General features: G+C 44.0%; 1 protein-coding gene across 2 annotated transcripts; it reads right to left on the bottom strand.

Annotated features, from left to right (window-relative positions):
• Positions 1-2,555: 2,555 nt before the first annotated feature.
• Positions 2,556-7,626, bottom strand: LOC139368418 (ADP-ribosylation factor 3a). Of its 2 annotated transcripts, none has more exons than XM_071107284.1 (5): positions 7,578-7,626; positions 6,136-6,369; positions 5,797-5,907; positions 4,414-4,538; positions 2,556-4,225 (listed from the first exon to the last, which is right to left on the bottom strand). In XM_071107284.1, the coding sequence occupies exons 2-5, from the start codon at positions 6,281-6,283 to the stop codon at positions 4,064-4,066; spliced, it is 546 nt and encodes a 181-aa protein (XP_070963385.1). In that variant the 5' UTR covers positions 6,284-6,369; positions 7,578-7,626; the 3' UTR covers positions 2,556-4,063. The 2 variants fall into 2 exon arrangements, with proteins under 2 accessions (XP_070963385.1, XP_070963386.1); XM_071107285.1 differs by lacking the exon at positions 7,578-7,626 and adding an exon at positions 7,344-7,393.
• Positions 7,627-11,871: the final 4,245 nt, after the last annotated feature.

Here is an 11,871-nt window from a genome sequence, read left to right as displayed (position 1 = left end):
TCCGTTTCAGCACCAATTGGTAGATTTAAAAATAATCAGATTTTATAGATTATTTAGGGTGAGGAAAGTATTTATGAATCATAAAAAACAGGTTTGGAGAGCCTTTACTGACGAAAGAAAACAGTGGTTTGATTCATTCTGAAAATGTCCCCATTCTTTAACCCATGGTAGGTTTGATTCATTCTGAAAACTTCCCCATTCTTTCACCCATGGTAATGTTGGAAGATTAGTGTACAGTATATAGAATTATAATAGGTAGAATAGTGTACAATATTTGGCTAAACCATATTGCCTGCACTAACTGTGTGTTGACACAGCCAAGTATTGTGCCATGCATCAGGTTCAAACTGCCATGGCCTTTATTTATTTTATTTAACCTTTATTTAACTAGGCAAGTCAGTTAAGAACAAATTCTTATTTACAAGGACGGCCTACCCCGGCGACGCTGGGCCAATTGTGCGCTACCCTATGGGACTTCCAATCACTGCTGGTTGTGATACAGCCTGGAATCAAACCAGGGTCTGTAGTGACACCTCTAGCACTGAGATGCAGTGCCTTAGACCGCTGCGCCACTCGGGAAACCCACTCCATAACAATTGAATTAGCCCGTCTTTTTTTAATATTATCAACTGTTTTCCTCAGCAACAACCACATGGCTGTGACGGCGTTTACAGAGGAAGCAAATTAAGGTGAAACCAAACAATGTCATTAAATGGAAACATAATTCGGGTAATACCAACTGAAGGGAAATAACAGTAAATTGGCTCTTGAACATGTGTGGTTATTAGGCCTACTGACTGTTAGTGGGTAATATTTAACATGATAGAAATAGGAAACAGAGAAGTTGGGGTAGCCTATACTTAAGACATTCGCTAGTGCCCATCCCTGCAAGTTAAAAGGCCTTGCAATGAACATGTTGCATAATGGCACTGCATTTCATAAACTTTACTGTGGGAAAGTTGATATGTTGATATGCTTCAGTTTGCTGCCATATGACTGGTTACACATTTGTCTCCAGCGATTATAAGGTCAAATATATTTAAAACAAGTGTAATTTATATTTATAATTCCCTTATTCAAGTCGATTACTCATTAACCTAACTCTTATCAAGTTGTAAATGACAGTCGATGGAGAATGGTGTTATTTCTATTGGAAAAATGAATAGATGCTTTTCCCAATTGGAACCGGTAGGTTCGCTAGACCTCATTCACGGTTTTCCTCGGGCGTCAAGGTGGTGGAATTGTTAGGGAATTAAGTCAAGGTCCGAATAGGGCGTATCTGTAGACACACCTCCGCCACACCTTCATTTATTCCATCTCCGCCCCAAACGAATAGCATAGCGGGTGAAAAGCAAAGGGAATGACGTTTCATTTACGGTGCTCAACTCGGGTTGTAATTGGGTCCTTAGGCAGTACCTAATTTATGTGCATACATCCCCTAGCTGTTTTGTGATTCCATGTCATACTCTTTATATGCAGCAGGGGGAGACAGAGGCCAGGGCTCTGAGTTGTCTGCCACAGAAGTGTATTACCTGAACACTGAGCAAATGTTGCACGTTTAGCGTGTAATAGGCCTTCGCATTTAGCCTTTAATGTAAAAACATACACAAAATCCATCCCCATCTCTAACTATTATAATGGTGTTGCATAAGAACACAATATTAAATTGCTATTACTTTCTAGTTTTTCTGACTTTTCAACTCCTATGGTCAACTCTTAAATCGGAAGCAGATAAAAGCAAGGGAAAGAACAGCCTCCCTATGCAGTAAATACAGTATTTATGTGTCTACATGTGTCAGCCAGTCCTGAATCTGTGATCTGGTGTTCCATCAACAGTCTACAGACTATTGTTATAGACAGACTACTGTGAGTGGGATGGCTCGATGACAGAGTACGATGATGGCACCATGATTGACCCAGTTCTGGTGGATTTGGCTGCTGTCACCAGACCTCCTCAGATCCTTCACCAGAGTATCATCCTCCTCCCTAGTGGCCCTGGCCTGTCTGACTGTCTGTCCGGGGCCAGGCCGTGTGTGGGGGCAGGTTGATGTTCCAGTCCTCTGCATGGCCTTTGCATCCCGCCTGGTAGCCAGTCCCTTCAACAGATTGATGAATTGATTGTGGGGTTGCTGCCAGTGTGTCTGTGCCCTGGGCGAGGGGCGTCCCGGTTACGGAAGAGAATCCCAGATATGGCACCCACCCTGGGGCCGCTATTGTGGCAGGCCTGCAGGGGGCCCCGGGGGCCCAGGGAGCAGCTCTATCTGACCCACATACTGCTGTCACACCCCTGGAGACAGAGCACTGGGGATGGAGGAGCGGGGCAGATTGGGCCTGGGGCTAGGGTGGGGGCCAGTGCTAGAGCTGGGGTGGAGTGGGATGGAAGCTGGAGGGCTGGAGACACAGGGCTGTTGCGTGGATAGCGCATGCGCTGGGGATGGTGCCAATATGGACCTCTGAATCGCTGAACTAAATTGCGGGCCAAGCTGTGAAAATATTTCACACACATCCCAAAACTCAAGAAGAGCCCTAACAATCTGAAGACATGGAATCTAATGAAAGAATGTAGGTATTTTTTTATTGACTTACCAGTGCAGTTAAACTGGTATCACTGGACACATCCTCACCAATACATATGTACTCTTAACTAGGATTTAATCGTCACACTTTTTTTTGTCTGGTAACATCAATAAATAAAACCCTGTTTCAATTCATTTTAATACACATCATTAACTGGAATGTTGAGTAATTACATTGTTACAGTAATATAACATGACTTTTGTTTTTTGTTTTTCTTGCACAGACTCAACTGAGTTAAAGGAGGGAAAAATCAAGACATGAATTGATACATTTTGCCACAACTGTGGTCCCGCTTGATGTTAAACTTTACACACAAAACCATCATCAGAATAAGGGGTTTTCAACACTAGCGATAATAAGGCCACAAAAACAACTGCTGCATCAAACTAAACTCAATGTGGGAAATGTAATACACAAGCTGTAATGTTAAAGCTGGAATCCTTTGAGTTCCATTTGGGATGTTACAACAACAAAGAAGTTACTGCAAACAACAAACACAGCCCCCCCCCCCCCCCCCCCCCCCCATCCCCGACAGCATTGCACACACGGTAGAACAGAAGAAAATGTACTGCAAATATATATATATATATTTTTAACCAAGCTGCTCACCTCGGTTTGGGTTCTCCTCACCTACATTTAGTCAACAAAACCAAAACAATAACAAAGGCGCTGGGGGGGGCAGTGGCCCTAATGCGGATTCCGTCTTTATATCGATATATATCAGTCCATACACAAATCCCGATAACTACAATTGAACATATCAACCACGATGACTCCTTCAGGTATTTTTCAGGTATATTTTTTTCAGGTATATGTTTGTACTTGTTGAGTAAAATGGGTAATATACAGTTGACATAGAAAAAAGCATGCTCTTGCATATTGGATGTGTTTTACACAAACCTATGTCACTGTTCAATAATATCTACCATTACTGCATTGCTCCAACCAGCAGTAGCAATTTGAGTGTAAAAGGAGAATACTGTCAGAAGACTGGCTAAATAGATAACATTAGACAGATACAATTCCAAACTTCATTTCCGAGAGATCTTTTACTGTACGGCCATGCATAATACTGGGTTCCAAAACCAACTAACATTGCTAGTATCCATTCTGATGTATAAGTCAAATTACATAAATGAATAAATAAATAAATAATGTATTCATTAATTAATTAATGAATACATAAATAGTGTTTCCAAAAACGGGATGCTTATCAATGCTTTCATAATTATGTAGGACATGTCATGTATTGACATTGATGGCACATGTCTGAAAGGTGATAACTGTTTTTAATAATTGACATCGGGTTGAAAAGGTCCTCAAGGAATGGTACAGTTTAAGCCCCCTTCCTACAGCACATACCAATCACATTTCACTCCCGACGTGTCAGGATTATTCACTCAATGGATCAACTACAACCAACTACCACTTCCTGTTTCAAGAGCTGACACTAAGGTTTCTCTTCACTCTCCTCTGATTGGTCCACTCACTTCTTGTTCTTCAGCTGATTGGCCAGCCAGTCGAGGCCCTCGTACAGGCCGTCTCCGCTGGTGGCGCAGGTGGCCTGGATGTACCAGTTACGGTGACGTAGGGAGTGGAGCCCCAGCTTGTCTGTGATCTCTGCTGCGTTCATGGCATTGGGCAGGTCCTACACAGGACGTGAGGTAGAATCGGAAGGATAGGAGTGGAGAAAACCACATGAGAGAGAGAGAGAAGATTATAGGGGTAAGGAAATCCCGGGTATGAGAGTTAGACAGAAGGAGAGTTAGCGATGAAAAGCACATGAGGCAGCAGAGAAAAATACAAATTGAGTGAGGCTATCGCAATTGTCCATACCTGTTTATTAGCGAAGATGAGAAGCACGGCGTCTCGTAGCTCGTCCTCAGCCAGCATCCTCATCAGCTCCTCCCGAGCCTCGTTCACCCGCTCACGGTCGTTACTGTCCACCACAAAGATCAAACCTGGAACCACAACAAACTTTGTTACTGTGTCTACCACAAAGGGCAGCCCTGTAACCATGACAAACCTTGATAGGTACCCTCAACCCGAACACTGTCCACCACAAAGATCAAACCTGGAACCACAACAGGACTCATTCGTCAGGAAGCACGACGTGCTTGTCATTAAACTATATGGTTCGTATAGTATAGAGTATAGAGTGTGTGAGTCTTTTGTATAGCTCATACGGTTGGAACATCGTCAGTGAGGAAGGTCACGTGTGTTGAGAAGCAGAGGGTCACAGGTTCGAGCCCGGTATGGGGCAGTCGTTCAGTGGAGGAAGCTGAGGCTGATGACACTGTGTTTTTCTGTCTCTAGGCATCCCCCTCTATCAGAATGAACAGGCTCGTCTTCCAACTGGTGCATGGTATAGAAAAACATAACAATCCTAAGACAAAACAAGTCAAATGCTTTCAATGTGAAGGACACGTGCTTGATGCGGTATGCAAATGTCTATATCTAGAGTGTGTGAGTCAGCCCAATAGCTTCAGGTGTCAGGGGTGACATCATGGTGCCGGATGTATCATAGGCCTGTAGGGGCAGTCTTTGTCCCAGCAAAGCCCTATAGCCCTTCAAATCTGGACGTTAAAGACAGTACCACAGACATGTTTTTCATTCTTCCAACCAGGGACCGAAGTAGACCTGGGACACCTGGTGTGAGTAAGAGTTAAGAACATACCGTAAGCTCACTCCACAGCTAGTTTGACATATCGCCAATGGTGCCATCCAAGTGGTACCTTTTGTATAGCTCATACGGTTGGAACGTCGTCAGTGAGGAAGGAGAGGGTCACAGTGTGTTGAGAAGCAGAGGGTCACAGGTTCGAGCCCGGTATGGGGCAGTCGGTCAGTGGAGGAAGCTGAGGTGAGGTGTTGGCAGCACCCCTGTTGCACCCCTGTTGCATTTGCAATTAATTATCAGGTAGAACAGAAAAACAGCAGTACTCCGGACCTCGTAGGGTAAGATTTGCATACCCCTTTCCCTATATAGTGTCACCGACCAGTCACAAGACTGAGTTAGCGCACTGAGCTAAAGCCTAGGCATTAGCAGCCTGGGGAGCTAATGTACGTTTTTCAAGTCTCAGGCAAGTTTACTCATCACATGAGCGTGGTTCATTGTACCACCTCCATTACACAGTCACAGACCAGTTAAGAGCCAGAGCCATTCCTGTTCAGCTTACAGGTCACAAGAGCGTTATCCCGCTGAGCTCCCACTATACTTACCCTGTGTGTTCTGGAAGTAGTGTCTCCACAGAGGCCTGATCTTGTCCTGGCCACCCACGTCCCACACCGTGAAACTGATGTTCTTATACTCAACCGTCTCCACGTTAAACCCTGAGCAGGGGGAAAAGGAAACGAGTGTTATAAATGTCTTTTGAACAGCCATCGGGGTTATAAACCGCTCATAAAGAGTCGTATGTGTGTTATGAATGCCTTATAAACAGTTGTAAGCGTGTGATGATTAAGGATGAGTCAAAATGTCAAAACGATATGGTGTTTCATTTGGTTCTAATTCTTTATAGCCAATGTCCTTTGTGGTTAAGACTGTGAGACTTTCCATACCGATAGTGGGGATGGTGGTGACTATCTCTCCCAGCTTCAGTTTATATAGGATGGTGGTCTTCCCTGCAGCGTCCAGCCCCACCATCAGGATCCTCATCTCCTTCTTCCCTAACAGGCTCTTCAGCAGGTTGCCAAAGATGTTCCCCATGGTGACTGGCTGGCTGGTTGACCGGCTGGCGGCTGGCTGGCTGGCTGGATGGATGGCTGGTCGGACCTCAACTCACTGCTACAGAGCTGATGGGGAGGCTGGATGTCAGGGCCCAGAGTTTTCCTGACCTTGTAACTTAACCAAGAAAAACTGGTCCCGAGTAACATACCATTAACAGAGAGTTATTCCTCTGGCCCAGAGTTTTCCTGACTACCTGACCTGACCAAGGCAAAAGTCTGGAGGCCCGGTCAAATCACAAGTTCAGAAACAACTCTGAGCCCTAGGAATAGGCAAATTCCCCCATAGCCTAAATGGCAAGACAGCGGCTAAACAGGCGGTGCGCTAGTAGATTCACAGAGTCAGAACCACAGAGACATGCAGAAGGACACTCAGTAGGACTTCAACCACTACTCAGGCCATTAACACCTCGTAACAGCTCCAAACCACTTCAGAGGCAAACCAATAAAGTCTCCTTCACACCTCCACAGGCGGGCTGAGGAAGCTGACCTGACTGAAGGACTGTCGGCTGGAAGACTGCACACTGGTGAGAGGAGCTGCTCTGGTGCAGGCCCACTACCTACCGCAATCTTTTGTTGAGATGGGTTTATGTAGTTCATAGCAGTTCTAATACATTGAAATATGTTCCGTAATCTACATAAATATGTATGTACCACGGTAGCGGTAATATGCCCTCTGTACCTGCTATAACAGCCCTAAAGCAAGGATCATCAATTCGTTCCAGGGTGACGTGCATTATAACAACTGTCTTCTGTACTGAGTAAAAAAAAGATTGAAATAGCTTTAAAAATACGTGGATGAATGTGTTCATTAAGTGGGTTTTTTCAATCACTGCATCGCAGTGACCACATTTGCTACTATGAAGCACATCCGTCGTTGTGCAAGAGCACTCGCAATGATGGTATGGCAACCTCAGTGCGCCTGTGTGTGTGGATTGGAACACCCTGTATCTTTGCAGCACATTTGGCACCACGACATGCCGGTTCAATTAAATAGTATTGGTAAATATAATATGTTGACACACTGTAAATATCACAAATACCATGGAAACTCTTATTGCCATCCATAGGCAAATTAGGATTTTCACCTTATCTCCTCCAGTCACGACTACAAGCGATGCTTAGGTGGCCTGTATGAACGCCGTTAATTCACTAGAATCCCTACAAACACCTAGACCTTTTTATTTCTGTAATGACATGACACGATGCCGCATTCTTGTATCTCTACAGTTTTACGTTATCCATCATTTTCTAATGTCCATCTCACCCGCACTTACCTCTTTTAGACGTACCAGCTGGATTCGGGCAGTGCAGTTTGTCTCTCGCGAGAAGTCGCAAAGAAAGACATGTTGCTCCTTAAGTCTCGCGATGATGAGCTCACCAAGTACACCTCTCCATCACTTCATGGGCCGATCTTCACTGCCAGTACGTCTGAGTGATACCATTTTCAGTTGGAGGCGCCTGGGAGTCAATTCTGTTTTGATTGGAAATGATCTATTTGTTGTTGTTTTTTTATGGGGTGTTTGTAATTAATTGATTGCTCTTCATATAGCCTTCTGAGTTGAAACTTAAAAAACATCAACTCTGGTTAGGGTTTGAGTTGACACAGTTTTTGTGTGGTTTGTTTGCATGTCCCGTGATAAATACCCTACATAGATTACACGTAGCTCTGTTACTGTACAATAATGCAATTAATGCCTGTCAAAGTGTTTGTTGTGTGTTTAGAGATTCGAAACAAAATAGCCAACAGTTGAATGTTTAATTTTTTTATAAAAGACTAGAGAGTAAAACGTTTTGACTAGGGGCAAGCATAGCCTTTATGAATTATTCAAGCTAAGAAACGCTTTAATAAATAAGTAAGTGGGGAACTGTTAAAATGATGCCAAAGCATACTTCTTGGCAGAGTTAGTGTGGCAGAGACAATGAGCTGAGAAGAAGCAGAATTTAGGCTACACTGAATCACTCCCATTTGGATTGTTGTTGAATCGTGTTGAATCATCATGGATCAAACCATGCTAAAATACATTACTCGTGATTTTCTATGTATTTCATGTACACCAGACCAAACACATCAAAAAAACGCAATGCCATAGCAAGCATTAAATGACTTTGTCATAGACAAACCTTCTCTTGAAGCGTGAACTGCTGTACGTGGGTTACATGGTTTATACAGGCCTGTGCGTGAGGCTGTATGTGCTCAGAATCAAATATGGGTTCAAAGACCCAGGATTCAAACCATCATAGATGAGTCACAGGTCTGTCAAAATGATTGATTTGACATCCTAATCCTTAGCTAAGAGTATTACATACAGTAAAGGCCTACAAAATACACTAATTGAGTGAGTTATTTCCCACGTTGATAAACCAGTGTGTCTCTCTGTACAGTCCGTCCGCTAGTGTCTCTATACATCATAGGTGTATTTGTTCCGCGGTTAAAGCAACAACAACAAAAAAGAGTGAAGCAGATGCTAGCAGCTGCAACACCAGACTACGGGGAGGAGTGGATGTAGATGGAGTGTGCAGTAGCCTGTGTTTGTGTGTGTTGGGAGCGCAGAGGGGGTTATAGGGGGGTTACTGTACAACGGGTAGGGACCGACTAGGGGTGGTGGTGGGGGTGGGGTTGGAGTTATAATTTAAAGGAGCCTACTATTCCTCTGAAGTGTTTGCCAGAGTGCACCCCAGCAAACACAATCACAAGTCAGGTTGGTTGTGCTTGCAGAACTAATGAGGGCTTGCATGTTGAGGGCAGAGGAGCAGAAAGCTTTGATGTTCTGGGTAGCAGGCTCCTTGTGTTTTCTCCCTCTGCCTGACTCTCTCACTGCATGTCCCACATCAAAAACGAAAGGGGAGTCAGTCGAGAAGCAGATGTTTCGAGCCATGTATTTATACAGAATGTGATTTATAAATCCCCTCTCTCGCTCTCTCCCTCTCTTGCAGAGTTTGCCTTCATGTTTGCATGTATGCATCTATCGAGGCTTTCTTTCAATCTAGCTAAACATATTGAATCGTCTTCTGTTAAACATACAGTGTAATCATCCTGTCAGTCAATGTTGGAGGACTTTTATCTTTCCTAACTTCCCCGCTTCGCTCTCCCTTTAATTCAGCTGGATCTGGTTGTCGTTACTATAGGGGCAGTCAATGTTGGAGGACTTTTATCTTTCCTAACTTCCCCGCTTCGCTCTCCCTTTAATTCAGCTGGATCTGGTTGTCGTTACTATAGGGGCAGTCAATGTTGGAGGACTTTTATCTTTCCTAACTTCCCCGCTTCGCTCTCCCTTTAATTCAGCTGGATCTAGTTGTTGTTACTATAGGGGCAGTCAATGTTGGAGGACTTTTATCTTTTCTAACTTCCCCGCTTCGCTCTCCCTTTAATTCAGCTGGATCTGGTTGTCGTTACTTTAGGGGCAGTCAATGTTGGAGGACTTTTATCTTTCCTAACTTCCCCGCTTCGCTCTCCCTTTAATTCAGCTGGATCTGGTTGTCGTTACTATAGGGGCAGACAATGTTGGAGGACTTTTATCTTCCCTAACTTCCCCGCTTCGCTCTCCCTTTAATTCAGCTGGATCTGGTTGTCGTTACTATAGGGGCAGTCAATGTTGGAGGACTTTTATCTTTCCTAACTTCCCCGCTTCGCTCTCCCTTTAATTCAGCTGGATCTGGTTGTCGTTACTATAGGGGCAGTCAATGTGTTGCCGTGCATGTGTCAGTGTCTGCAGACTGCAGCCATGGTGGGAGACTGGGGAAGAAAGGGGGCGGGAGTAGGCGAGCGCACCGGTGGAAAAAGCACCCAATTGTCATACTTGAGTACAAGTAAAGACACCTTAATAGAAAATGACTCAAGTAGTAACAGTGAAAGTCACCCAGTAAAATACTACTTGAGTAAAAGCCGAAAAGTTTTGGGTTTTAAATATACTTAAGTATCACAAGTAAATGTAATTGCTCAAATATACTTAGGTATCAAAAGTAAAAGTATAAATTATTAAAAATTCCTTATATTAAGGCACCATTCTCTTGGTTTTTAAATGTATGTGTAGCCAGGGTCACACTCCAACACTTAGACATCATTTACAAATGAAGCAGGTGTGTTAGTGAGTCCGTCAGATCAGAGGCAGTACGGATGACCAGGGGTTCTCTCTTGAAAAGTGCTTGAATTGAACCATTTTGAAAATATAATGAGTGCCAGGGGAAATGTAAAAAGTACATTATTTTCCTTAGGAATGTAGTGAAGTAAAAGTAAAAGTTGTCAAAAATATAAATAGTAAAGTACATATAAAGTACAGATAACCCCAAAAAACGACTTAAGTAGTACTTTTACTTCACACCATTGGGCAAGCGAGAGAGGGCATAGAGAAGAGAGGGAGACAGGGAGACAGGGAGACAGAAAAAGGGGGAGAGAAGGATAGAGGAAGACAGGGAGACAGAGAGAGGAGAGGAGGAGAGAGGAGAAGAAGAAGGAGTGGGAGAGAGAGCGAGTGAGACAGAGACTGAGAGACTGACACAGACAGAGGGAGAAAAAGAGACGACAAAGCGACCCAGGGCTGTCCAACCTCTGTCTCACACATGGGGAGAAACGGTGACAGGAAATTCCCCTTCGCAACAGCAGCAGCAGCTCCAGGGTGAAATGATATAGGAATGAAGAAATGCAAACCAGAGATCGAGTTATCCCTTATCATTCCAATCCCATGGCAGTCCCTCTCAGTGTCCCCCTCTCTCATATTCTCTCACTAAATACCAGGGTGAGCGCGCTTGATCCAGATATTGGGACAGTCAGTCACTTTTAGTCTACCTAAAGGGTGTTTCAATCAGTGGACTCATGTTCACACGAACAAAGTAATATTGACCATTGAAGGCCTAAGACAAGCTGGATCGCATCAAGTTTGTATATCCCCCATATGTGTGGATCTAAGAATGTTCTTATCTTTAATCTTGCCAGGCCCTGGACGGTATGTGGGATGAGTGTGTAAATCATGCAAGAGCTCTGTCTCTCTGTTTGTCTGTCTCTGACTTAGACAGAAAGGGACACAGTGTCTTCAGTAGCAGCACGACATTGTGCAGTGAGTCTCCCTTGGCTGTGAACCCTGGACAGATGATCCCAGGCTCACACACACACACACACACACAACAGAGAGAGAGACGGGTATAATCGCCCCTCTCTCTCCTCAATCCTCTCTCCTCTAGTAATAAAAGGCATTCGTTCGGGAAACAATATCCTGCTGCCATAAAAAAACCACCTCTCTCTGCATGAAGGAAGCGGCCATAAAATGAGTCTCACCACCTCTCTCCTGTGTGGAGTGTAGAGCAGACCTATAGACTTGTGCCCTATACTTCCAACCCTACACTTGTACACTCTTCCCCACACATTTATCAGCATTGGAACGTTTCAGGCGCGCAAACACCTAACCTCGGCTCTCACAATGGAATGAGATAACTCCGTCCGGCAGAAATAAGTATAGGCATATTTGTGACGTAATAATTCTATTGATTCACAAAACAACATCACAAAACAAAACAACATCACAAAACAAAACAAACAGCAATAATACAGTTTGTGGTAACGACGGTTGCAATTCT

This window comes from Oncorhynchus clarkii, chromosome 16 (assembly GCF_045791955.1).
Source record: "Oncorhynchus clarkii lewisi isolate Uvic-CL-2024 chromosome 16, UVic_Ocla_1.0, whole genome shotgun sequence".
Lineage (NCBI taxonomy): Eukaryota > Metazoa > Chordata > Actinopteri > Salmoniformes > Salmonidae > Oncorhynchus > Oncorhynchus clarkii.
This window is presented reverse-complemented; position numbering and strand designations above follow the sequence as displayed.

Excerpts from the sequence above, each read along its gene's own strand:
- LOC139368418 (XM_071107284.1), bottom strand. The coding sequence starts at position 6,283 with ATGGGGAACATCTTTGGCAACCTGCTGAAGAGCCTGTTAGGGAAGAAG. Across the intron at positions 5,908-6,135 it reads CACCACCATCCCCACTATCG|GGTTTAACGTGGAGACGGTT; the intron begins GTATGGAAAGTC and ends CCCCCTGCTCAG. Across the intron at positions 4,226-4,413 it reads TCATCTTCGCTAATAAACAG|GACCTGCCCAATGCCATGAA; the intron begins GTATGGACAATT and ends CGTCCTGTGTAG.